This window comes from Sorex araneus, chromosome 1 (assembly GCF_027595985.1).
Source record: "Sorex araneus isolate mSorAra2 chromosome 1, mSorAra2.pri, whole genome shotgun sequence".
NCBI lineage: Eukaryota > Metazoa > Chordata > Mammalia > Eulipotyphla > Soricidae > Sorex > Sorex araneus.
The window spans coordinates 286,091,536-286,117,906 of NC_073302.1; the positions used below are offsets into that span (position 1 = coordinate 286,091,536).

The 26,371-nt window shown below is 45.7% G+C and overlaps 1 protein-coding gene across 2 annotated transcripts in view; it reads left to right on the top strand.

Moving 5' to 3' along the window:
• Window positions 1-5,743: 5,743 nt before the first annotated feature.
• The window catches only part of GPC6 (glypican 6), a 1,181,929-nt gene continuing 1,161,301 nt past the window's right edge, over window positions 5,744-26,371 (top strand). For both annotated transcript variants that reach the window (XM_055119359.1, XM_055119366.1), the window contains exon 1: window positions 5,744-6,182. In XM_055119359.1, coding sequence (XP_054975334.1) covers window positions 6,017-6,182 — 166 coding nt within the window. In that variant the 5' untranslated portion in view covers window positions 5,744-6,016. The remainder of the gene's footprint in view (window positions 6,183-26,371) is intronic.

Sequence of the window (26,371 nt, forward strand, 5' to 3'; positions counted from 1 at the left end):
ATAACCCAAGACATAGAACTTACCTGCATATAAAAACTCGAATGAATGGAGAGTAGATTCCTGGATCATTAATAAATAGGAAACATTTAAATAGCATTTCAAGTCATTGGAATGCCTTTAACTTATTTTCGATTTCTACCTTCAAGTAGATAAGGATAGAGCATAGAAATATATGAAACACTTTCACTGCCTAATTTTCAGCATTTAAGAAAACAATACATAGATATCTTTCAATTCTCTTGACTTCCCCCTGACATCATTATTACACAAAAATATAACTAAGCAACACACAGAATTAGCTCCTTGAAGCCCAAGAACTCTGGCTTCAGTTTCATAAGTTTATTTTTAAAAAATTTAGTCACTATAGTTTGTCACTGTCATCCCGTTGCTCATCGATTTGCTCGAGTGGGCACCAGTAACATCTCCATTGTGAGAGTTATTGTTACTGTTTTTGGCATATCCAATACACCACGGGGAGCTTGCCAGGCTCTGCCTTGCCAGTGGGTAGCTTGCTCTCCTTAGCTTGCCAGGCTCTCTGAGAGGGACGGAGGAAGGAATCGAACCCGGGTCGGCTGCATGCAAGGCAAACACCCTACCTGCTGTGCTATCGCTCCAGTCTTCACTATGTTTTACAATATACTGTTAATGATAGGGTTTTATGAAAAATCAGTTTCCACCAGTGTCTGCCACTCGGCCTGCCCTGGCTTCCTCCCTCCTCTAACCCTGCAGACCAGTTCTCAATCTTAGCCGTTGGCCATATGTCATATTTCTTTATATTCCTTACTATATTGTCCCTTACCATATTTCTTTATGTCGCCAAAGAGGGAGAAGATTATCGCAGGAAGAGTAATCTGCTGGTGCTTCATTTTCCAAGAGGTTCTTTAGTGAAGCAGCTGGTTCTCAACTAGCTAAGTATCGAGTTCCAATTGGCCCGTACTACTACTAGGTCAACTCTTAAAGCTCAATGGCTATTACGTGAACTGTTAAGGCTTGGCTGGGGGGCAGTCTTTGATAAGAAATGGAACATTCTTTTCACAACTTTTGGTCATAATTTACCCGTTTACCTTTCCTTCCCTGTAACTCAGCAACCTTCCCATTATCCAGGCACCTGGCAAAGCTACTGCTGTTACATTTCTGACAGTTTTTCATTATATGCACTGCTTTTCAAGAGCCAGGGTAACTAAGCGATTTTGATTTGTGCCAAGCTGAGACGTGGAATATACACTCAAAGTTCATGCTCTTGTTTTCATAAGATTTCATTTGAACTCCTTTATCCTAGTTTGATCTCACACACAATGAAGGAAAAAGAAACAAGGAAAATTTCATCCAGCTTCTCATTCATGAATTCACAGAACAGAAAAAAGAACAGAAAAAAAAAAAGAAAATCAAATCCCAGTAAGTTCTGTTAGTGTCTTTTTTTCCCCTTTCTTTTATCCTCGGATTAAAAAACACTAACAATAAAAAAATTTCATGTAACAACCTCTTTTTTTTTTACTGAGAAGTTTTAAGAGTCATTTGATTTGCACATATGTGTAATGGCAGGTCCCCATTATTTAGGAAATGAGAAACAATGTTATAACCATTGGCACATATGTTAAAAAAGTATTTTTCTAATTATGATAAAGAATTCATTTAATAAAGAAACCTTGCCAAATGCAGATAAGATACAAACATACTTAAGGTCAACCTGACAATTACGATCATATGGAATTTCAACCTCTTTCTATGACTAGGTCTCTGTTTTTTCTGCCTTTCTAGAAGCTTCTAAACATGCACATTTCCTGATACCCTTTTGCCCATCCCCCAATTTTAACACCGTAATCAGATAGTTGCATCTGGTCTTTCCATATCCTTTCTACACATTTCTCTGTGCAGTCGAACCCCAGCTTGACTCACAGCTTTCATGGAGCCTTTCTCTTCGTCCAACAACTATTCATCATCCTTGTCTTTAATGTTTCAGGCCATTTACTCTGTGCTTGAAAATCTCCTAACTCAAATTGCATGATACTACCAAAATTTCATTGTCTTCTTAAAATTGCAACTAATGGTTGGCCCTTGCCTTTACTTCTCATTTTCTGTTTTAGTTTGCTACATGTGCTTATAATGTTTTCATTTATAATAGCATACATAAGAATCATAAAATAAAACACAGGATATTTGTAGATATTTGAACAAGAAGTCCAGAAGTAAGCAGTGCTCTGACTGGTTTGATCTCCAAAGGACTCGAGATCTTTCTATCCTTCCTCTGTCATTGTCTGCTAGTCATGTTCGTTTTGTATTCTAGTCACAAGAGATCAACTAGCTCTCAGAAAGCAGGAGGCTGAGGCCAATCTTTCTGCTCCTATACAGCTCATCTTTAGTCAGGAAAAGTTGCTTCTTAGAAATTTCCTCCTTGGATCTCATTGGCCAGAAATAGGCCATATGCCCAGCCCCATATTATGTACTGAAAAGGGAGAAAGAATCACAATCACTCGGTTATACCAACTGAGACTCATTCCTTGGTTCTAGCACGTCTACTCACCACCTGGTTCCTGTGGAATGGAAGAAGATCCCCCAGTGACAGAGCAGGCAACTAGCATCATTCATGTTTGTCAACAGTGCTGCTCCCCAAATGGTACTTTTCTCTCTACAACTCCGGGTCTCCAGCTCAAAAGAGATTCCTTTCATTTTGCTCTCCGTAGGGGGTCATTGTCACTGTCACTGTCATCCCATTGCTCATCTGCCTTGAGGGCGAAATACTCTTGGTAGCTTGCCCAGTTCTCGGAGAGGGGCAGGGGAATCGAACCCAGGTCGGGTTAGCTGCATGCAAGGCAAAGGCCCTACTGCTGTGCTATCTCTCCAGCCCAGGGGGTCATTGTTAAAAAAAAAAAAAAAAAAGTGAAGACACCAGTATTATATACACAAGTGAATTGCGTTCCTAGTAAACAAAACATATTTTTCTGAGACTCTGTGTTATTTTTTTTGTTACTGTGTTTGTTTTGGTGGGTTTACAACAAGTACCATATCATGCTAATCCATGCTATAAAATCTCCCTTTAACTTCCTTCCACATACCGCCCTTCTATTTCAACCACTATGCCCAGAACACTTACCTTCCTGGCAGATTTGATTTATTTCTGGTCCTTAGATTTTCTTGTTTCTATTAGCTAGCTTGGATTGGAGCGAAAGCACAGTGGGTAGGACATTTGCCTTGCATGCAGCCGACCCGAGTTTGATTCCTCCATCCCTCTTGGAGAGCCTTGCAAGCTACTGAGAGTAGCACCCTCACAGCAGAGCCTGGCAAGCTCCTCATGGCGTATTCAATATGCCAAAAACAGTAACAACAAATCTCACAATGGAGACGTTACTGGTGCCTGCTCGAGCAAATCGATGAACAACAGGATGGCAGTGCTATTTGCTAGCTTGCTCAGGAATGGATCTTTAAGGTTTTAACATTTTTCCTACCTAGACAATACAAACATCAGTGTTCAAGAGCTTCGGCAATCATTCCTTTCTGTGTAAAGCAAATATCATCTTACCATGAATAGTATCTTTCTGGTCAGGCCTCTTCCATGAACGCATTTCCAGTCATCCCTGTAACCTCTCCTCTCGATTCCTGCTATTGCGCTGAGCTGGGATGGCTCACTGTTTCTTAAACCTCTTCCAAAGGTGTGGAATGATCCACCAACTAGATTAAGGCAGGGTGGGGGACACTAGTCAAGTAAGTAACTCAATTCTCGAGGCTGGCAGGATGGCTCACACAACTTAAGCTAAATTATTTCACTCTCCGGAAGGGATTGAAGGAATGTTTTGTGCCATGTACTAACTTTGCCATAAATTTGATTTCCCTTCTGTAAGTGTAGGAGCTAAGGATTTCTTTTTGTTGTTGTTGTTGTTTTGTTTTTTTGTCATTTTGCTTTTTGGGTCATACCCAGCGATGCTCAGGGGTCACTCCTGGCTCTGTACTCAGGAATTACCCCTGGCCGTACTCAGGGGACCATATGGGATGCTGGGAATTGAACCCGGGTTGGCCACGTGCAAGGCAAACGCCCTACCCGCCGTGCTATCTCTCCAGCCCTGAGCTAAGGATTTTTTAACTCAAATTGCTGCATAGTTGTTTATTAAATACTTAATGATTTGTGGATTTTGCATATGGCCTGGAGAGGTAGTCTAGTGGTTAATGCCCTTACCTGGCACATGAATGACCCTGGTTCAACCCATAGCATGATAAAGGATCCTCGAATACAACCTGGTGTTACCCTTGAGCACAGACAGAGCAAAGAGTCAACCTTCAGCACTGCTCTATGTCAGCAATCCTCACCCCAAATAAATGAATACACATTTTAAACCCTACATATTCTGTTTTGCCCAATTTGACTTCAAGCTCCATGGACTATTTTTTGTTTTTAATTCCTTTATCTGCCACAAACAAACTGCTTACTTAGGTAGGGGTAAATTACAAAAAGTCCCAGTAGCATGAGAGCCTAAACGTCGATGCTGTTATTCCTGACCTGGAGTGTATTATGTCTATTATCTGGCTATGACAGGAACAGAGGCTTGAAGGAGGTCATGTCACACAACATAGCAGTAATGAATTACATATAGCGAATCCTAATATTTGAAACGAAAGGTGTGTGTGTGTGTGTGTGTGTGTGTGTGTGTGTGTGTGTGTGTGTGCGCGCGCGCGTGCCCGCGCGCGCGCATTTTTTTGGGTCTAGAATCGCAAATGGAGAAATAAAAGGCAGCACTGGTTAATCTCTAACGTGTGCACCAATGGTCTAGCGTTACAAGATCAGAACAAACAGAGCTCAGTGGCAACGGCACAAGTGAGAGAGGTGATGGGCGATTCCGCTCTGCCGCTGTGGGGTCGGGGACGGGTATGGGGAGATCCCGGTCCAGCTTGTGTCTACATCGGTTTTGAGCTGCACTGGGTCATGCACTGTAGCTCCGATTTAGAGCAACAGTTGGAACTATATCTTTCCGTGCACGAACATACAGCTTCATGACATAACTTACGGCTTAAAAAAAAACAACAAAACAACCCAAAACCCAAACCAGAAAAACTCCGTTCTTGCAGCTCAGTTATCTGCGTGCTTCAAGACAGCGGCGCAGCCGAGCCGCACGGAGGGTGTCAAAGGCACCCGAAGCCAGAGGGACCGGGTTTCTTTCTTTCTTTCTTTTTCTGTCCCCCTCCTCTTCTGGCGAGCAGCGGGAGATCCAGTCCAGGTTTTGCTTGGGGCTCCGCCTCTGAATTTCGGCTGTGAGCGGAGTAGCACGTTTCCCTCCCTCCCCTCCTTTCTCCTCCGCTCTGGTCTCCAGGATTTCTCTCTTCCTATTTCGGGAGGACTCGCACAGGCTCCCCCGGTCTGTGTGAAGCGGAGGTTTCCCCCGGATCCCGTAGATCCCCGACACAGACCTCCACGCACCCCGCCCCCCCCACCATCACCACCCCGCGCGCTCCCACCGACACACCCGCGCGCCCGCCCGTGCCTCCCCCTGCGGGCCGAGCCGGCAGCGCCTTCCCACCTTCCCCGCACTCGGGGCGAGCGCCGCGCGCCGCGCTCCGGGGATTCATTCAGCGGCTCGGAGCTCGGATCGCAGCTCTGCAAGGAAAAAAAAAAAAACAACAAAACCCAAAACCAAAAACCATCATCATCAACATCCTCATAACCGTCCCAGGGTGTTTTGGTTTTTTTTTTTTAACAATTTTTTTTTTTTTTTTTGCTTTTGCTTTTGCCCCTTGCTCGCTCGATTTTATTGCACCGCTCTCGGTTTGGGTGGCTCGGAGGCGCGCGAGGCGTCTGCTTTGGCGGGGCCAGCCCCGCTTGGCTTGCCATCCTCCATCTGGCTTATAAAAGTTTGCTGAGCGCGGTCCAGAGGGCTGCGCGGCTCGTCCCCTCGGCCGGCGGAAGGGGGTGACGCGGGGCAGCGGCGAGCGGCGCGCCGCGGGGCTCTGGCGGGCTTTCGACTGGAGCGAGGGGCCAGGTGAAGAGCGCACGGGCCCGGGGGCTCCCGCAGCTGGATTTGCATGTGGCACCATGCCTTCTTGGATCACGGCGGTGATTCTTCCCCTCTCCGGGCTGCTGCTGCTGCTGGCCCTGCCGGCCCGGGCGGACGTGAAGGCGCGGAGCTGCGGCGAGGTCCGCCAGGCGTACGGTGCCAAGGGATTCAGCCTGGCGGACATTCCGTACCAAGAGATCGCAGGTAAGCGCGGGAGCGCGGCCGTCCCCCCCCCCACGCCCCCCCACCCCAGGTGGGCCCCCCCACTGCGTCTCCCCCACACCCAACCCCCCCACGGGGCGGCCGAGTTGGAGGTGTTCACTTTGTGCCGGGGGTGGTGGGCGCCGAGCGCTTGGAGGATGCTCGGGCGGCTGCTCCCGCGGGGCAGGAGTTGCGTGCCCGCCGGTTCATTGTGTTGCACGCGCGGGAGCGCCCCGCTGCCCTCCCTCCCTCCCGGCCCGGCCGCTCGCTGTCCTGCCCTGCCCTCCCCTCCCCTTCCCGGGGCCTCGGGAAGCCGCCGGGGCGCCCCGCGATCGCCGAGCGGGGCGCCCCAGCCCGCGCCTCCCGCTCGGGCAAACTTGGAGGAACTGCGGCCGCAGTTTGCCCGGCGCCCCCGTCGGAGCGGCGCCTTCGCCACTCCCGCCCCAGCGCCGGCGGGGGCGGCGGGGACACGCGCGGGGCTCAGAGGGGTGGGGGGCGGGTGGCCTGGCTAGCCACCCTCGGGTGCCGCGGGAAGGCGGAGCGCGGGGACCCCCGGGATGCTCAGGAGCACTGCTCCCCGATTCCCCCCATCATCCGCTATCCCCGCGCCTCCGTCTCCCCGAGCTCGGCAGTTCCGGCCGGGTTTTATTTATGTTTTTTGGGGGGATAGGGGGGTTGTGTTTGCAGATCGCCTTGTTTCAGACTCAGGGTGGGCTTCCCCCACACCCCCCCGACTTCCCTGGCGGTTGTTCTCTTGGGGTCCGAGCGAGGACAGGGGTGGAGGGTGGCGGGGGTGGGGTGGGGGACGCCGCAGACACCCGGCGCGGCGCCCTGTCTGGAGCGCGGCCTCGCCCGCCGGTGACTAGGGAGCCAGAGCTAACTTCAGCCGAGAGCTCAGTGGTGCAGTGGCCGAGGGCATCCTCCGATCCCCGGTGTCCCCCCCCGCCACCACCCCAGCCACCTGCCCCATCCTCCCCCTGCGCACCCCGCAGGCCGGCCGCGCGCGCGCCCACCCGCGTTCCCGCCGGGCCCGGCCGTGCGAGTTGCACTTGGGCTGCAACAACTTGCGCCCGCGCCCGGGGCGCGCGTTTTCCGGCTCTTCGCTCCAACCCCGGCCGGGCTGCAGCGGAGCTCGGTGTGTGAACCGTGTCGGGGGAGAGTGAACCCCTAGGGCTGCACCCCGGGAGGCCGAGAGGGGTCGGGGAGGTGCCGCACGGGAGCAGCCTCGGCCCCCCCTCCACCTCCCCTGCCCCAAAGCGCGGCCGCCAGAGTCCTCGGCGACCCCCACGGCGCGCCGGGGAAACGCGGAATTTCCTCCAGCCGCTCTTGCGTTTTGCCCAAGAACCGGTGAAAGGACGATCAGCCCTTTTTTTGCGGCTCCGTGGAGACCTCCCACTTTTTTCGTGGCCTCTTTGCAATCGCGGTTTTTTTTTTCTTTCTTTATTTTTCTTAGGGTCGCTTTCCCAACTCGGCAAGTGGGGGCTCTCGCCTACGTGGAAATCAACACACTTGTATAAATCCGGGCGTTTGTGTGTGTGTTGGGGGGAAAGTCTTAGCTCCTCCATCAGGCTAACAGCTCAGAGCTTTATGCTGGCTACTGGGAGCCCTTTTCAATTCAGATCCAGACGCTGCCGGCCTCCAGCAAGTCGAAGGCGGAACCTGCAGTGAATTATAAGACGACTTTTTTTTTTCCCCCTCCTCTCTGGCTGTCACCCCCCCACCCCACCCCCCGCTACCCCACCAGCCCTGAACTCCTTAATTTGTTCATCAATGGACAGCGGTTTGCATCCGCGGCTCCTTAACTTTCTTTAGGCGCCTTTGTCAGCGGTTGGTTATTTCATTCTTTTTAATTAATTGATAAGAATCTGCTTCGCTGCCCTCCCCACCCCACCCCCCTTCCCCTCCGCAGATCTCAGGAAATTCAACTTTTAAGAGGTTTGTGGTATGGATCATTTCTTCTAGGAACTCCTCTCCCCTCCCCGCAATCCGTGCTTTATTTCTAACGGTAGTTTTTAAATACACAGATAATTAATTCCCAGTATGATTTCAGAGGTCTCCAGGATGAAAATGGTTAAGGATTTTTAACCAGCTTCAAGAGTTCTTTAGTGGATAAAAAAGACTTTCAGAAGACTGGAAGTTCATCCTTAGAATGACACAAATCAAAAGTGAAGAATTTCGGTATAAATAATTTCTAGAGTCATCATTTACTTTCCTGTTGAAGATTCCTTGTGGTTAAAAATGAATCTGCTGTATGTTTTTAACTAGGGACCCCCCCTCTTTGGCAATAATAGTGCTTGCTAATTAGCTGTAAACTAAAAAAAAAGCGCACTTTTTTTTTTTTTGAAGTTCACTAGTTCTAACTAGGAAACTTAGTTGGGATGGTTGATTTTGCCTTATCCCTGATGATGTCCACTGATGCCGTGGAAATCAACAAGATACAGGTCACAGTGGGGTCAGAGGCACATTGGATAAGAAAATAAATAGATTGGAATATAATTGCAAATGAGGCTATGCATTATTTCTAAGTAAACTTGACTATTACCTATTCCTATTGAAATAGTCACTTCGGAAGTACATCCTGTTATTAAACTGATGCACTCTGCCCTCCCGAGATCATGATAGTATTTACATTTGATTATCTAGTATCTGGTGGTTGTCCTTACTTTAAACTCCTTTTCATCATCCATGGCCTTATTTGGACTAGGGATGGTCTGCTTGATAAACAGAGTATGCCCTTTGTCGCTCAGGAAATATGAATTCAAAGAAACCACTCTTCAGATGTCAGATGCATGGGAACTCTCGCTAATGGAGAGATATTTGCAGGTAGCTTGCGTGGTAAAATAACTGAGATGTGATGATAACATTCTGTTTCATCCTGACAAAGTCTGGCACAAAACTCACAATTATAAAATAGCGTTGCCCTTTGCTGGGCTACCAGGGAGTTCTCCAGACTCAACATCTGAAAGGCTTGTGATGGGTAATATATAAAGTTATGCTCTCAGAGTGCCGGCCAGTTTGGATCATTAATCTTCACTCAAGCCCTAGTCTTAAACCATTGCAGTCCGATAGACACGATCTCCGATAGACACGATCTATCCTTGTTTGAAAGACCTCGCAAGGAGGAAACTCTTGCTCCCCTCTCAGCAATCTATTCTGATACTTAGTCAGGCTTGTGGTAGGGGAATGTTTCCAAATCTGTAGCCAAATGCCTCCTCCTACGCTGATTTCCTCTTGTGCTGTCCTCTGGGAAGTTAGTGAGCGAGCAACTCTCAGGTCATCTGGTTCTCTTAGGGCTGTTGGTTGATCTCAGGTCAGTGGGGTGTCTTCCAGTCTTTCCCGGAGCATCAATAATATCACTCCCAACCTGCCTCGACTGGAAGGTCTTGAACTTCTCCAGGGACTCCGGGTTTGCAAAGAACACCTGCTTGAAGAAAAGTCTGCGGGGTTTTGTTTTAAGCTTATTTTGCCACAATTTTCTGCTTTCTGCCTTGGAGTCATTAACTGTGCAACTGACTAATGGTGGCCTAAATATATTCTTTCCCCTACCCCCCATGAATTATCTATAATCACTTAATGTTATAGTACCTTATTTGGAAATTATGATGTGCGTAGCCCCTAGTTGAACATGGGACCTCTTTTTATTTTTAGTTTTGGTTTTGAGCCAGGCCTGACAGTGCTCAGGATGTACTCCTGGTTCTGTGCTCAGGGATCTCTCCTGGTGGTTCTCAGGACTGGATGCAGTTCCAGGATCAGACCTGAGTTGGCCAGGTGCAAGGCAAACCCCCTTATAACACATACAGTATTATTTCTTGACCTTTTTAAAAATTGCTAAACATGGCCTTATTCTGACTCCGCCTACTACGTTACTAGAGGCTGTCGTTCTATTTTGTAGGTGAAAGCACGGAGCAGTGGAGAATGAACTTGCTCTAGGTTGACTCAGCTCTAAGGTGATGGAGTTAGAACGCAAAACTTTATCATGCCCACCACCGTGGGACATTTGTTGAATGAATGCCTGAAAAATCAGTTCTTTCCTCCTTCAATAGGTGTTTTGTTTTGTATTTAATCACTGTATTTATTTCGTTGCTGTGTTGCTGAGTACTTTTTTAATTTACTTGCACACCTACCCATTTTCAAAATCCCTTTGCATTATGTTTTAGGTTTTCAGAAACAGAGCAGTCTGCACCTACTAAGCTGCATGTATGTTTATGGGTATTCCTGGATCTTATATCACCCATATGTGAATATTTAGAAAATAAGGAAAACTGAAGACCATTTCCCCCCAACAAACCTGGCTTACTTCAAGCTTGGGTTCTCAGCACCGTGCTTAGCTTAAGAAGTCATCTTGGGGATAGAAAGAAGTAGGAAATTTATCTTCATTGATATGTGAAAAAAATAGAACTTCATTCTCAACGTTTCCTTTGTCCCTATTCTGTCTCAAAATTTTTTGATTGTTGGGCTACAGATCACACATTTAGAAAGCATTGAACCAGTTTTATCTTTGCTACCAGTTTCTCCCCCAAATGTAAATATCTATCTAGGTCAAAATAGAAAATTAAAAAAGGGATTCTTTGTTTCTACTCTGACGATAATCGTTTCTACTCTACCGAAATGCTTGCGACTTTTCCCCAGTCCTTCTTTATTGGTTTCAAATGTCAAAATATGCAGAGCACACCTTTCTCTGGCCTGGCTCCAAGAACCTTGCCCTTCCCTGGTGGGATTTCTAGGCGAAGACCACTGATCCCTTTGCTGACCTAGCACACCAGTTTGCTCCGTCGACATGGTATCAGTACACATATTTTATTCCATTTGCGAGAAGCCATCCCATGGCAGAAGTGGAAGAACAGAATGTGGAAATTCTAACTCTTTTACTCTCCTCCTGTGGGACACTATTTAATTTCCTCATGGTTCTGTTTATCTGTCTGCATCATAAATTTCTGACTTCTTTGCCCCATGATTAGTTAGAAGGTATTTTAAAAATCCCTTCCAAGAGCAGTATGCAGAATAAATGAGATACAACTTCAGAATTTTTCCTTTTTGGGGATGGGGGTCACACCCAGCATGTTCAGAACTCACTCCTGGCTTTGTGCTCAGGGATCATTCCTGGCTGGGCTGGTGGGGCCCCGATGGGGTGGGACCATATGGGGTACTGGGAATCAAACTTGGCTTGGTTGTGTGCAAGGCAAGCAACTTACTCTCTGTACTATTGCTCTGGCCCCAGACTCTTCTTTTCTTCTTCTATTTTTTTTTTTTAATCAGGTCACTGGATTTTTATTTTATTTTTTTTTAATTTTTTTTGCTTTTTTGGGGGGTCACACCTGGCGATGGACAGGGGTTACTCCTGGCTCTGCACTCAGGAATTACTCCTGGCAGTGCTCAGGAGACCATATGGGATGCTGGGATTCGAACCTGGGTCGGCCGCATGCAAGGTAAACGCCCTACCTGCTGTGCCCAGGTCACTGGATTTTTAAATGAGTCATCATACTTTCAGGTATCCAAGCCATCTAAAATCTGGGCTATGAAGAGAGCCACCTGTTAAACTCCTGATCTTAGAATTCACTGTAGAGTGGCCCTTGCAAATAGAGTTATCTTTGCTAATTTGATTGGGGTATACTATGTTAACACTGAGAGCGCTCATTTCAGTTGACTGTTATTGTTTTGTTTTTTTAACATAAAATGTCTTCATCCTGCACCATATCATAACTTTGAGGTGAAATACAGACCATGCTTAAAAGTGATGAATATACAGCAGTGGGCAGAGTGATATAGTACAGGAGATAAAATGCACCCCTTGCTTAAGGCCTGCTACCCTAGTTCAAATCACTGGCGCCACACATAGTCCTCGAAAGCACCACTAGGGGTCACTGCTGAGCACCGAGTCATGCTTAGCCCCTGAGCACCTCCGGGTGTGGTCAAACCCTCCCCCTGGCCTCTCCTGCAAAATAGCTGCAGCATTTTGTTATATTATGGGTGAGTTTCATGAATACTTATAAAATATAAAATGAATAGGGTCTTTCAAGCCAAAGTCACCTACCATACACATTCCCTGAACTAGAGTCTCAGATAAGAATTGTAATGGAGAATAAAATAAGTTTAGCGGCTTATTCATCACTCACATTCAGACTCACACACACAGAAAACATGCTACAACTGTTCTTCCTCCCTTAATTCACTTCTCCAAAAAAGACTCCTCGTAAGACTGGCAAGGTCACGCAGAGCTGTCCTACCAGTAGCAGCAGAATCCTTGATATTCTTTAACGCCTGGTGCTTCGATTCCTTTACTGACACAATTCTGCTCTGTTAAATTCTTTAGCAGACCTGAAATTCAACTCAAGATCCGTGCACGGCTCTCTGCAGGCTTATTCTGCTTTCTGTGACTTACAGGAGCCTATGTGAAAAGTGTGACTGACTCCTGGCATGGCCTATTTGTAAATAAAGAGTTTCCCAGCAGTACTCTTGGGCAAAGGCTTGAAAATTCAAATAATCCTAGAGGGAAGCAAGAGTTTTTAATAACCTTGAGTGAAAAATACATTTAAACAGACTCACCCGGTTGGTTAAAAATAAAAAAGAAGAAGAAAACTAAAAATGTAATTCCATATTTGCACATTATTCAGGTTATTGACTATTTCATTCACCCATTCTCCTTTTCCTTTAGGGTTTTTTTGTTTTTTAATGCACGCTGTTAATATTTCTGGAGGCCAAAGGGCCAGGAGCAGGAGTCCAGAAAGGGTGTCGATGGCAGCAAGCGGCAGGCAATGAAGGGTGCCCTCCACAGTGCCTTCATTACACCTGAATAAAGTGTCCAGTACCCAGGACCCCTGGGGTCCTGTAAGCATGTAGTGGAGCATTTGATTCCACACCAGGGGTCATGGAAAAACTTCCTTGAGGAAGAACAAGGAATTGGCAGGCTGGGCACACGGTCAGGAAAAGGAGACTTGTGGAGTGTGGGGTCGGATGCGCTGAGTTGCTGAGATGGTGGAGAGACATCAAGGGGGTCGTGAAGATTGGATGAGGGGTGAGAGGCTGCACATGAGGAACCTGGGCATTGGGGACGGACTGGAATGATGCCCCAAAGTTGGCCTGCAGGCCCCCTTCACGCTGCGACAGGACCCCCCCCCCCTTAAAATTTGTGGATGCTCAATTCAAGTTTTCACACATCCCCAATGCAGATAAGACTATAAATTTTTCTCCTCATGGAGAGGAAGCCCACTCTGTGAGTCCTGCAAAATGCCCTCCAATGTTGGCCTCCCTTTTTTAAGACAAATCTGGTGTCCATGAAGAGAGAGAGAGAGAGAGAGAGAGAGAGAGAGAGAGAGAGAGAGAGAGAGAGAGAGAGAGAGAGAGAGAGAGAGAGAGAGAGAGAGAATCCTGCAATAAACTTATTGTAGGATTTGACTCCAACTCAGCCTGCCACATTCTGTGGCTGAGCCACGTGATGTAGATCCTTGAACCCCCTCGTCCCACCCTGTCCTTTGGCTCCCGTCTCTGCCTCCTTTCCCTGCTTGCATGGCCTCTCTGCTGTCCTTGGGAGGTTGCTGAGTTGCTGAGTTGCTGAGTTCTAATGGGCAGCTTGGAAGCCTGCCACCCAAATGAAGCCCCTGGTGTTCCACTGTCATATCCTGGGGGTGTCTCTTGCCTGGGGCAGCCTTGAAAGTCCAGAAAGTCATCACAGTGGCTTGGATTTTTTTTTTTTTTGCTTTTTTGGGTCACACCTGGCAATACAGGGGTTACTCCTGGCGGTGCTCAGGGGACCATATAGGGATGCTGGAAATCAAACCCGGGTCGGCCACGTGCAAGGCAAACGCCCTACCCGCTGTGCTATTGCTTCAGCCCTGGCTTGGATCTTTAGCTAGAGTATTTGGTAGCTTGGTAGCTCAGGATGTTTGGAGATGTCAGCCTAGGAGGTTCTGCAGAGAATGGAGTGGAAGGAAAGTGTGCAGGTAGGAAGAGGAGATCACATTAGCTTGCATTCAAGTCGGGGCTGCGGAAATGAAATAAAGATGAGATTGAAAAATATCTACGGGAGGGGTCGTTGATGCTACCAAAGGCCACTAACCAATGAAAACTTATTTATGACACATCTACTGTGAGTGACAATGAATAAGGTCGAGTTTGTGGGTGTGAGGGAGTCTGCTGGGGCAGGGAAAGTGATGGGAGGGGTGTCAGTAAGTCACAAAATGCAGAATTATCTAATCGATATGGCAGTTAGGAAAAAAAAGTACAGCATTAATCACAAATGGAATCAATTATCAATCGAAAGTGAAAACACAGCAGGTAAGGCATACACTTTGCACACAGCCAACACAGGTTTGATCCCTATCCCACATGGTCCTCCGAGCACTGCCAGGAGTAATTCCTGAATGCAGAGTCAGGAGTAAGCCGTGAGCATTCTTGAGTATGACTCAAAAAACAAAACAAAAAAGAATAAAATTGTCTCTTGACTCCTTAGCATCTAAACAAGGGTCTGTGGATGACTGACATGCAAAATAGCATGACTGATAATGATAGCGAGGCAATTTTAATGGTTTTCCTGAAAAAGAGAAATCATTTTTTTTTTTTGTTTTGGAGCCACATCCGGTGATGCTCATGATTTGCTCCTGACTCTGAACTCATGAAATACTCCTGGTGGAGCTCGAGAGATCATATAGGATGCTGGGGATTGTACTCGGGGTGTCCTCATGCAAGGCAAGTGCTCAGTCCATTGTATTATCTCTCCAGTCCTAAGAGGAATCAAATTTCATTGGGATATCATTAGGAATCTGCAGGGAAACAGTCTCAGTAGGATACTAGATAGATGGATATGATTTATTGTAGGACTTGACTCTAAAATGGGGACTGAGAAGTCCAGTGGTCTGCTGTTTCCAAGCCAGGGACTTAGGATACTGAAGTGAGAAGTACTGCTTCCACTTGAAGTCCTGGGGTTTGTGACAGAACTAGAAGTTCTAATGGATGTGCCCAGGATAGGTCTCAGGTAGAGAGAGCAACTTCATCCTGCTTTCCCTTTCTAGGGTCTTTGAGTCACCACTAGACTCGAATCTGCTCACCAGTACTGATCACTCAGTCGACTTAATAAAAGGCGAGTCTATTTCTGAATCAACCTCAGACACATGCCCCAACATATGTGACCAACTCCATGGACATCTCTTAACCTGGTCAAGTTGATCAAGAAATTGACCATCAGAGGAACTTTGAACAACAGGAACTTTGACCATAGACCATGATAGAAAGCATTCAAGGTGGGCTGAAAACGGAGGATGGTAATACCCATGGGTCTCTTAAAGAACCTGTGAGGGGCTAGAGAGATAGAACAGCAGGTGAGGGTATGCAACCGACCCGGGTTTGATCCCTGATATCCCATATGGTCCCCCAGCGCCCTCAGGAATAATTCCTGAGCGCTGAGTTGAGTGACCTCTGAGCGTAGCTGGGCTTGGCCCCCAAACAGAAAAATAAAACAAAGCAAACAAACAAAAGTACCTGGGAGATTTAATACTGAGCAGTTAGCATGAGGGTGGTTATATGAGGGGCTTGTAATCCCAAACTTTGTATGACAGGCAGCAGGTCAGCAGATGAGGCAGTTAATGGATATAATACAAGGATTGTTTTAGGTTGGTCAAGCAGTATCACCGGGGTGGCGCTGCTTGAAGAGCTCATTAAAGGCTGAGGTGGAGGGAAAGAGTATGTTAGATGGTAAAGCATGAAATTTTGTATGTCACGAGGGCATTGATAAGGATGAAAGGAGAGAAGAGGCGAATGAGGTCATCAGAGATGAAAGAGGCCCAGTGGAAAAAAAAAGTAAAAATATTCACTCTGCTACTTCGAAATTTCAGTTAAAAGTGTTTCCAGAAGACAAGATGCTCAACATTGGTCTGAAATAATCTCTTATCACAGAAGATACGGTTGGTAATGAATCACGGAAAATCCTGTCTCAACATGCTTACACATCCTGGTTAATCTTTATTTCACAGCCCGGAGAAGTTCTCCCAGTAGGAAGGTGACTGTGTTTCCAGGGTTCCATGTTCTCTCCATGGCTCTGCTCTGCGATTTGCATCCTACCCTATCAGTGCCAGCTTGGGCACACAGTGCCAAGAGGCAAAGCCGGGTCATCATGCAAGAGACACGCAACAAGGGGTACATTCTTTTCATGTGCATTTTTTTTCATAAGGAACACCATTACCCTCTAAGTACCCTCAGTGTACATACTTTATTGCTCATTCTAGAACAGCATCCCTTGGCATGTCTGGAAGAGAAAGGATGCAGGGACTATGACCACGGGCAGAGTCTCTTTGTCATTGCACCCTCCCACAAGGGTTGCTCTTCACCTTCCTCAAGTACCTGGCTTGGCTAACCATCATCTTATTAAGAATTCCAGAGAATTAAGGGGTAATGCAGAGACTGAGAGGTACCCCTGAATTAACGAGCTGTTTTACATTCTTGTTTTAGGACAGTGATTCTTAACACTGGCTACTAGTGATGAACCGACTAAAGCTTAATAGCTGGAAAAGAGGTGGGGGAGATCAGATTTGCCAGTTTCATGGGTATAAATACCCCGAGAAAGACTGTTAATAACTTTAGCAGTTGTCTCTCCACATTTTGGAATATTGAGCCGTCGACTGTAAGGAATCAGCAGTATCCTGGAATCATGTGAGATAGACAAAGAAAACTAACGACAGCTAACCAAGCACAGAGAGACACCTATATCTGAGCTCCATCGCCAGAAATACTCTGCTTTCGTCAGTCTGGGAAGGACATCCTCCCTCCCTCCCCTTCATCCCTCCCTTCTTCCCTCCCTCCCTCCTTCTTCTCCTTAGTTTTCTTTTTAAACTTCTCCAAGTTGTTTTGCTGTGAGGCCAGGGGAGAGAAAGAGTGATGTATCACCAAACTTCCTGGACTGTAGCATGTAGAGCATCACTGAGGGACTTACCAGACGCCCAAGACAGGGCCTCTGCTCCGGAGTTTCCCATCCGTCCCTCTCCATGTGCTTATAAGTTGCACGTCTGACATGTCCCCAGGTGATGCTGCTGCTTTTTTGAGCCAGGCTGCATCCTTGGTGGCTCCAGAGATGGCACTTGACGTGTATTCAATGTTGTGTTCTTGTTTATATGGCACTTGACATGTATTAATGTTGTGTTCTCGTTTATTTGGCAGGGGAGGGGTGCAGTCCTGAGCAGGACTCTGGGAGCCCATAAGGCCACTCAAGTGGCCTCTCAAGATAAGTGGCCAGCCAGGATGACTGTTTCATTGACTGGTAGTCTGGGGGCCAGAGGTGCTGGGGATTGAACTTAGTACTTGGTATGTGCAAGATACACTCAACTCTCACTCCGTCCTTCAATCTTGTTTTAAGTGCTGGTTTGTGGCCAGGCAATAATTTTCATTGTGCTTCACCTTGACTTTCAGTGAAGAATCCCCCCCCCTCTCTCTCCCCCCCCCCAAGAAAGTGGTGTTGATTCCAGACTGCACCCATGATTTCTTCAGCCTTCTTTCACATGTTGAGCTCGGCCATTTGAGGGACTCAGAGAAAGAGAGTGGCCGGGTGAGTTTAAGCCACAGCTCTCGGTGCCCAGAGCCTGCCAGCTGCTGAGAGCACAGACGTCCGTGCCGCAGGAGCAAATCTCAGCCCTGCTTAGAGAAAAGCTTCACATCGCTACAGAATGCGACCGGGCAACTGTATTTGAAGTTTCTGCCAGCTTTGCGACTCCTGGTCTTGGCGTACATGTCAGTCTTTGTCTTGAGGTTCCTAGCGCTCCCGCTTGGGTGGGTTCCAGACTCATGCCCCCCCCCACACTGCCAGTCAGTTATATTTCCTACCCCACTTTCCCCGCTGCAGCTTCTGCCTTTATTTCCTGACCTCTACTCCCATGCACGGAGACTGCAGTTTAGAGCTGGTCATTCTTCCTTTTCCACGCATTTCATTAGGGATGTTGCCTAACACATTCTGGGCATGCACATGTGTGTTCGCTAGGTCTTACAGGGTCTTCTGTTTGCCCTATGTTATAACTCTTAGATTTCTCCAGAAATTGGCTGCTTCTCTTGGTGCCCCTGGAACAGCTCGGATTAGCCAGAACCGGGGATCCTCAGCTGAATTCCTCTTCGGGTCGCAGTTAAGTTGAGGCAACTCTTTTCTTGGCAAAGGAAACTCTTTGAGGTCTTCCTCCAAAATAGGAAAAAAATAAAAGAGAAAAAAGAACCCCTTTTGCTATCATTTTATTAATGCATCAGAATGGTTTGAAGTCAACCATGCTTTTGACATTGAAAATTCTTTTAATATTATTATTTTATAAGTACGAGACTCCCCTCTCTTGCAAAAAGATATTGTATCTTCTAGTTGTTTACTCATTCTGATCCCCTCTGCCCCAAATCCTAAGCAATTAGTTTTTAAACCCTAAAAGTAAAATTTAAAATCACCGATATTTTTCCTTTTTTTATGATAAAACATTTCACTTTCTATGGCAAAAGTTTCAGTGGTGCTCTGTCTGGAAGTTAAGAATATGTTTTAAAATATGATTAATAACAAAGTAACATATTATAGTACTAGAGGATTAATTGTTTGGAAATTCAATTAATTTTCTGAGTTCCTGAGGTTCCTGAGTATTCTTACTTGGTCTATTATAGGTTCTTTTAGAGCTGCCTATTTGCCTTGAGCTTGTAGGGTAGGGTTTACTGTTGTTTTTACTTTATCAAGTGCTAACGTGTGAAAGACTTTTATTGTGCTTTTACTGTTCATTTGATTATGTGGTATCTTATTCATTATACTCTCTTAGAGACTTGGGGGTATTGAGACCAAGGAGGTCAAAGACTTCATTAAAAGCTTAGGCCAATTCCTTTATGTGACTGCAATAAAGAATATATTCATTTCACTTATATTACCACATGGCTCTCAAGAAAGATCAATTTCAGCAGAATAGAAAATAGTTTGCCAATGGCAAATCTTATGTCATCAACAGCCAAACTGTTATGCTAATCTCTTTTCCACTACCTTTTCCCCCGTTTTTGTGAAAAAAAATCAAGCATGGACATTTTTAAAAATCAGAGATCTTTATGATGTGTTTTGTTCAATACAAACTTAAGTGAAATCTATCTACCTTGTTTGTCGTTTTAGTCAAGAAAATATAGACCGACTACTCAGATTTAAATTTCAGCTAACATAAGAGCGGTGCATCAGATATTCAGAGCAAAAGCATGCTATTTTACACGTTCATTTGTTGTTTTTATGAATGTCACACATTAGCTTTGAGTTCAATTTCTCAGTTTGTTATTGATATAAAGATAAATAAGCTAATAATGTAAGAAGTGATATGCATAAACATAAGCCAGTGTCTGTGAATTAAAAGTGGTCATTCTTATCCAGAGCATGCTTAGTAAATTGTACAAAGGTTTTTAGTTTTATGAAGGACTGGCTAAATATAGACATATAGGTTATAATGAGTCTTAATTCTATGTGCTAACCAAGGTTTCAGTTTATAACTTGAATAACAATTTCTTACAACGAAAACTCTCTAATACATTAGAAAATGAATTTCAACCTTCCTAACCATTGGTTTAGGATAAAGTAGAACCCTTGACAAAATCATATTCTCCTGAGATATTTATTTTCAAAAATATGACCTTGTGTTTTTTTTAAAAAAATCTCAGAATGTGCTGTGTTTTGAAGGTTGTGAAAGAGTATTATTTGGGAAAAATGAGTCTGTGTCACAATTACTATAATCAGGAGGAATAGAAAGATGGAATACAAATAGCCAAGAATTTTCCCATTCAGAGTCCTGAAGCTATCCCAGGTCAGGGCAAGGATACTAATTTTAACCTAATTAAGCTTCAGAGAGAAGCTGAGTCTGAAGAGATACCCCCGCAGGCTCCTGGAAGCCCAGTGCTATTCATTCCTTCGCAGCCACTGGCTGCAGATTTCTGGAAGGTTCCATGGGTGCCCAGAAGGAGGCTCTGCTGTGCAGTGCCTGTTAGGTATACCACCTGAAGCCACATTTTAGCCTGGTTACTGTGGAATTGATTTTCACGGCTCATGACAGAAGCTGTTTTCAGCACTTGAAAAGGAAGTGGCTGGGGCTGATACTCCGAACACAAACAGCAAATTGCTGGCCCGGCTTTCATAGCATTCGAGGTCTGTTACCTTAAGGTTCTAATGGCCTTTTAACAGCGTTTCCAGCTGAGCAGCAGATGTAAAGGATACTGAACATTGAACGCACTGTTCTTTTGCTCCCTTCCCTGAATGGATCATTTTTTTACAGACATTGTACCGACAGCATCTCCTAGGGTCTCTGCCGTGATGGGTTCGATTCTACACTTCTTTTTTTTTTTTAATTTTTAAGATTTTCTTGAATCACCATGAGATAGTTACAAGCTTCCATGTTGGGTTACAATCTTACAATGATCAAGCACCCATCCCTCCACCAGAGCACATTCCCCACCATCAAAATCCCGGGTATTACCCCCCTTCCCACCCCCCCACCCCCGCCTCCATGGAAGACAATATTCCCCATACTCTCTCTCTACTTTTGGGCATTATAGCTTACTGCACCCCTTCTTAAGATTACTCTGAGGAGCCTCACTACCATCAATCATTGCCCCCTTTTGGAGCCCCCAAAGAGGGGCTGAGGGTCTCATTATCACCCAGTGGGAACAGAGACTGCAACACCTTGGGAGGAGGAGACCCCGTTTGTGTATGAGTTCATCAGAAGTGAAAAAGAGAAACTTTTTTTCCTCCGCTGCCTCTGAGAGTCAGTTCACTGGGTGGCTCCAAATGACAGACTGTTTCTGGGAACCACATTTCACTTTCAGGATTCTATCCAGCTTACCCCAGGCTCAGCTCCGGCTTGTTTATTTTGTCCTTCTCTTGGTCAGGGTGTGAAATGGTTCCCAAAATAGGCAGAGCCGTGTTTCCTGTGAGGGGAGCAGAAGGGCTGGAAACTCAGGTTTGCTCTGAGGTTGGTATTTCAGTCTTTGGCTACTATTTTTTTTTTTTTTGATGGGGACCTAATATTAAACGGAACTGAAGAATGCTTGTCCAACTGGGATTTTTTTTTTCCTGTGTAAATGTATTAGTAGGACTTGGATTTCAGGTCTGGTCCATGCTGATCTTCACATTTCAGCGTTAGAGAGGTGAGGAGAGAAGTAAAACCAAGCAGCCCAGCAGGTGGGCCTGTGTTCTCACTCCAGGAACTCTTGACTCCTTGCTCCGCTTCTGGAAGATGGGAACTGCCACATCTTCCCTGCTAAGTTTTAATACCCGATGCATTTGTGCTGTGAGAGCGGGGCGTGTTCCTCCCCTTATTCCTCCCTCTCTTCTTTGGCATCACCCACCTGCTTCGGGACGACGGGAAGGACAGGGGCCTTTGATGTCGAAGGGGACCAGTTTAGTGCTTCCTGAGAAGGCTGAAGGGGCCAGAGCTGCTTGAGTATGTGTGGAGGGTTCCTCAGAGCCTGGTGCACACCCTGCCCCCTTCTTTGAACTTCTTTGCGCCTTCATTTTTCCATGTCTGATCCGGGCTAGTGGCACTCCCAACTCACATTCTTGTGATTGCCATCCACAAACTCACTTCTGCGAAGCTCTAAGAACGGGAGTGCTCGCCGCAGAACAAAGGGCTATACCCTCGCATCAGGCCACAAATGATAGATAAGAAATTGACCTTCGGGGCTGGAGCGGTAGGACAACAGGTAGGGCATTTGCCTTGCATGCGGTTGACGTAGGTTCAATCCCCGACATCCCATATGGTCCCCTGAATACTGCCACGAGTGACTCCAGAGTGCAAAGCCAGGACTAACCCCTGAGCATCGCTGGGTGTGACCCAAAATGCCGAAAAAAAAAAATACATCTTATATGGGGGAGGGCGTGACGAGGTACTGAAACTGCCCCTGTAAAAGGGAAAACAGACTTAACTTCCTTAGTCGCTTCTAATACCTAGAGGCTGGTCTTATTTATCTTTTCTTTTCTTTTCTTTTCTTTTCTTTTCTTTTCTTTTCTTTTCTTTTCTCTTCTCTTCTCTTCTCTTCTTTTCTTTTTTTCTTTTCTTTTCTTTTCTTTTGTTTTCTTTTCTTTTCTTTCCTTTTTTTTCTAAAAATTTTTTATTAGTGAATCACTGTGAGGTACAATTACAGACACAGAAACTTTTGTGCTTGCGTTCCAGTCACACAATGATCGAGTACCCATCCCTCCACCAGTGCCTATTCTTCACCACCATGATCACAGTATACTCCCCCCTCTCCTGTCACCCCCCACCAGCATTGCTCCGGGCTTACTCCTGGCTCTGCCCAGAGATCATTCCTGGTGTCCCTAAGGGTAACTGATCTGGTTGGTGCCAGGAATTGAACCCAGTCCGACGGCATGCAAGGCAAGTATCCTCCCTGGGGCTATCTCTCTGGCCCCAGGGCTGATGTCTCCATGTATACCTGATGGCTCTGAACCTCTTGTCTTGGCATAGCCAGCTCCCTCTGACCTTTGTGGCCTCTTGAATCACTTGAGTCACCGACTGCTACTTATCCTGGAGCTTTGATTCCTCTGTGTTGGTGGGACCCTGGTCAGCATTTCAGTGGGCAGCTCAGCTATTTTCAGAGGCTATTCTCTAGGCTTACAATAGAGATGGCCAGACCTGGCCTGCAACCCTTTCCCCACAGATATGGGTCTAGCCCTTCCTGTGTCTCCAAATTAACCCATCTGGTTGCTCAGTAACTCACCAGCCATCTCTGGAGACATACGCAGGAGTGGGTGCAGGCATACCCTCCTATCTGGCTTTCTTATACCATGCAAAGCCCAGAGAGAAGAAATCGGGAGACTTGGGGGACCATTCTTTCCCCATAGACCCATGGGCATGATGAATTATTTTGCTCCTTCTTCCCTGTCTGTCTGGAGGTTGTTTTTTTTTTTTTTTTTGCATTTTTGGGTCAAACCTGGCAATGCACAGGGTTACTCCTTGCTCTGCACTCAGGAATTACCCCTGGTGGTGCTCAGGGGACCATATAGGATTGTGGGAATCGAACCTGGGTCAGCTGTGTGCAAGGCAAATGCCCTACTTGCTGTGCTATCAATCCAGCCCTCTCAAGGGATTTTTTGTTGTTGTTGTTGTTGTTGTTGTTGTTGTTGTTTTGCTAATGTGCTCAATGCTCTTTGAGGTGGAAACATTTTCGGAAAAGAAAAAATAATCGGTTAAATCTTTGCCAACTGCCTATTTACATAAAAGATGTAAAACGTTCTGAAGAATCAGTTGAAGTGAGAATTCCAGTTTTGTGGGTATTTGGGAGTCTTGAGAGCTTTGCAGACGTATCATACAAAGCACACACATTTTCATTTGCTGGATTTGAACTTACTAGCTTGCATATTGCTAAGTTGTCTTTCCTGCAATTGTCTTTCCTAAAAAAAATCCCAGTTTTCTTTATCCCTACAAAAGGGCAATAATAATAATAGTTGACTCAGAATAATTTTTTTTATTAGAATGTAATGGCTTAATGCACGTGGATAGCCAGGCAGAGAAAAGGTCTCACACTATAAATGTTATTTCTTCTTCACAAAGTATCACAATGAGCAGTCTTCCTGTTTCTTACTCAGAAGAATAAGCAATCTCTCTTAGAAGAACCAGTGGGTGCAATCCTCACTCTCAGACTTCGTCATCTTTAATTTCCTTTTATGATAAGCTTCTGAGAGAGACGCTTGAATAGAATTTTAAAAGGTGATCTGAAAGTGCTGCTAAATGTCAGATAGCAAATCACGTTCAAAAACGTTTACTTTCTGTTCCTTTTTGACGCTCTGCTTGGAAGTGGCCCTGAAATCTATTTCTTCCCAGGCTCGACACTGTATTTTGTCATGTGCGTGGCCAGCAAAATACTGTACCTGGCACATTGCTTTGTTTATTCTAACTTGCTCCCAGCCCATGGGTGTGGGTCTCAAACTCCTGAGTGCAGTACAATCACCAAAAAGGTTCTTTACTTTCAGGTTCTGGGCTCCCATTCTGGAAGTTTCTGATTTTGTAGTTCTGGGGTGGGTCCCGTGCCCCAGTGATGGTGATGCAGAGGCTAATGGTCTCTTTCTGGAAAGCTCATTGCAAAACAACCATTGGCTTCTCCCTGGCATACTCTGTTTCCCAGTGCCTGGAGAGGAAGCTTTAGCCATCTTGCTTTGACATTCAAGATCTCAAGCTGCCTTTCAAACTCACTTCCTTGTACCCTTGTTCGGAAAATTTCTGTTTGATAAAGCCCTTTTCACTACTCACCCTCTTTCTTTCTGTATCTCATTTCATCTGCAAACACCCACGACAATGCTGGGTCTGTCCTCCTTCCTTTTTTTCCCCACCAAATAAAAATCCAGCTTAGCTCAAATTCCCCTTCATGAATGTGTCCTAGGTCAGTTCACCCCTATTTTCATCGTCTTTGCTAAGCGGGAAGACTGTTTGTCTGTTCATTTGAGCATTAATAACATTCTCCCTCTCTTCCGACTCTTCTTGTCGTCTTGTTCTATTTAAAATGAACCATTTAATTTTGATTTCCCAAAATTCCCTTTGTAATGGCCAAGGTACTGCAATACATTCTGCACTCCGTAGGGAATAATGCTTATGTATACTAGGTACCTGATTGACTAATCATTGAATGGAAAACTAGTCTTTTTGAAAAGAGTAAAATCAAAGTTAAATGGTGTAATAGAAATGCACTTTTACATTTTTCCTGAAAGATTGCAGCAGATACATTATATCACTTATTTCCACTGAACCCAGTGGAAATCAATTCGTTAAAGTATAGACTACCAGAGTTTATTGTGTGGAACATGTATTTTGTTGCTTTCCATTTTATTTTAAAGTGTAATTGTTCTCCCAACATAGCACCTACTCTACATAGGTATATGTCTGTCAAAATGTTTTTATAAAGCATGGCATATTTTAGCCAACACAGGCAACACCAATTTTTAGATACTTGAAAAGATTAGAGAAGTTAAATGTAGAGAGTATTTTATGTTGTAGTGACACTTCTTAGAAGGTAAACTGATAGAGAGGAAAATTTTACAGCTTTAAAAGGCAGGTCTGGGTGGAAAGCAGCCAAATTGGACGACCTTTGGCATGATGGACCTATGATGAGGAAGGTGTTGAACTGCACATACGCCACTGGCAAGTTCATCATCAGAATCACTTGGAACTTTGTGAATTCTATTTGAAGCTGTTACCTACCTGGCACTCTTAGTTTTGTCTTTCAATTCATCTCAGTCAACACTGAGTTTTTATTCCCTGGTTGGAGAACAGTGTTCAGCCTGCTTCTGAGATACACAGAGTAAGAAGAAAGTCGTAGAGAACAGAGATGGAGCCGGGGCATGGTTGGAGGGTAGGGAAGGTGACCTCACTGCTGGAAGTGAGGGCAGTTGTGATGATGTGATGAAATGCCTGTGTTGGGGGGTGATGGGACCAGATCCTGGGGAGCAAATGTAGGGCCTCTGACCTCCAAGCCGTGCATCCTACCGCTTGTGCCCGATCTCTGGACCCATGCGATGCCTTGTTTTCTCCCCTAAACTAATTTATTCTTTATATAGCCTTAAAGTCATCTGTTAAATAGATTATGTCTTCTGAGCTTCCTACAGAATAAGGCGGCCCTCATTTGGCAAAGATGCACCCATGGATGTGTGCGGAAGCAAGAGGACAGGCCCTGTCCTGTCAGAGTAGTTTATGTATAATTACCAGAAGATGATATTTAACTCCAAGTGATGTTAGCTCCCTTATTTTAATCAAAGTCTAGAGAAGTTTTAGGATGATACAAGCTTTCCTTTGGGGACATTAGTATATGATTAAAATATATATCTTTTGGACCCACTGGGCAGAGAGTCTCTTGCCTGCATGCCTGGCTGTCTTTCCCAGGGCTCCTCGGAGGGGATGGACTCCAGCTTCCCTCCCTGCCCTGAGCAGAGCTCCTGGCGGCCGAAGACCAGAGGAACCTAGCCACAGCCATGCTCAAGGCCCCTCTCCACACATTTGGACAGGCCTCACCCATGAAAGTACCGGCAGAGGAACCCAGGTGTGTGTAGTCCCATCAACGGCCAACATCCAGAGACTTAAAAACAAGATCCCAGAAGCGTGAGGCCGCAAAGCGGCCATGCGATATCTTATAACCTACTTTTCCCTCTGGGAGAAACTCGCAAGCTACTGAGAGCTTCCTGCCCACATGGGACAGCCTCGCAAGCTTCCCATGGTGTATCTATATGCCAAAGCCAGTAACCAGCT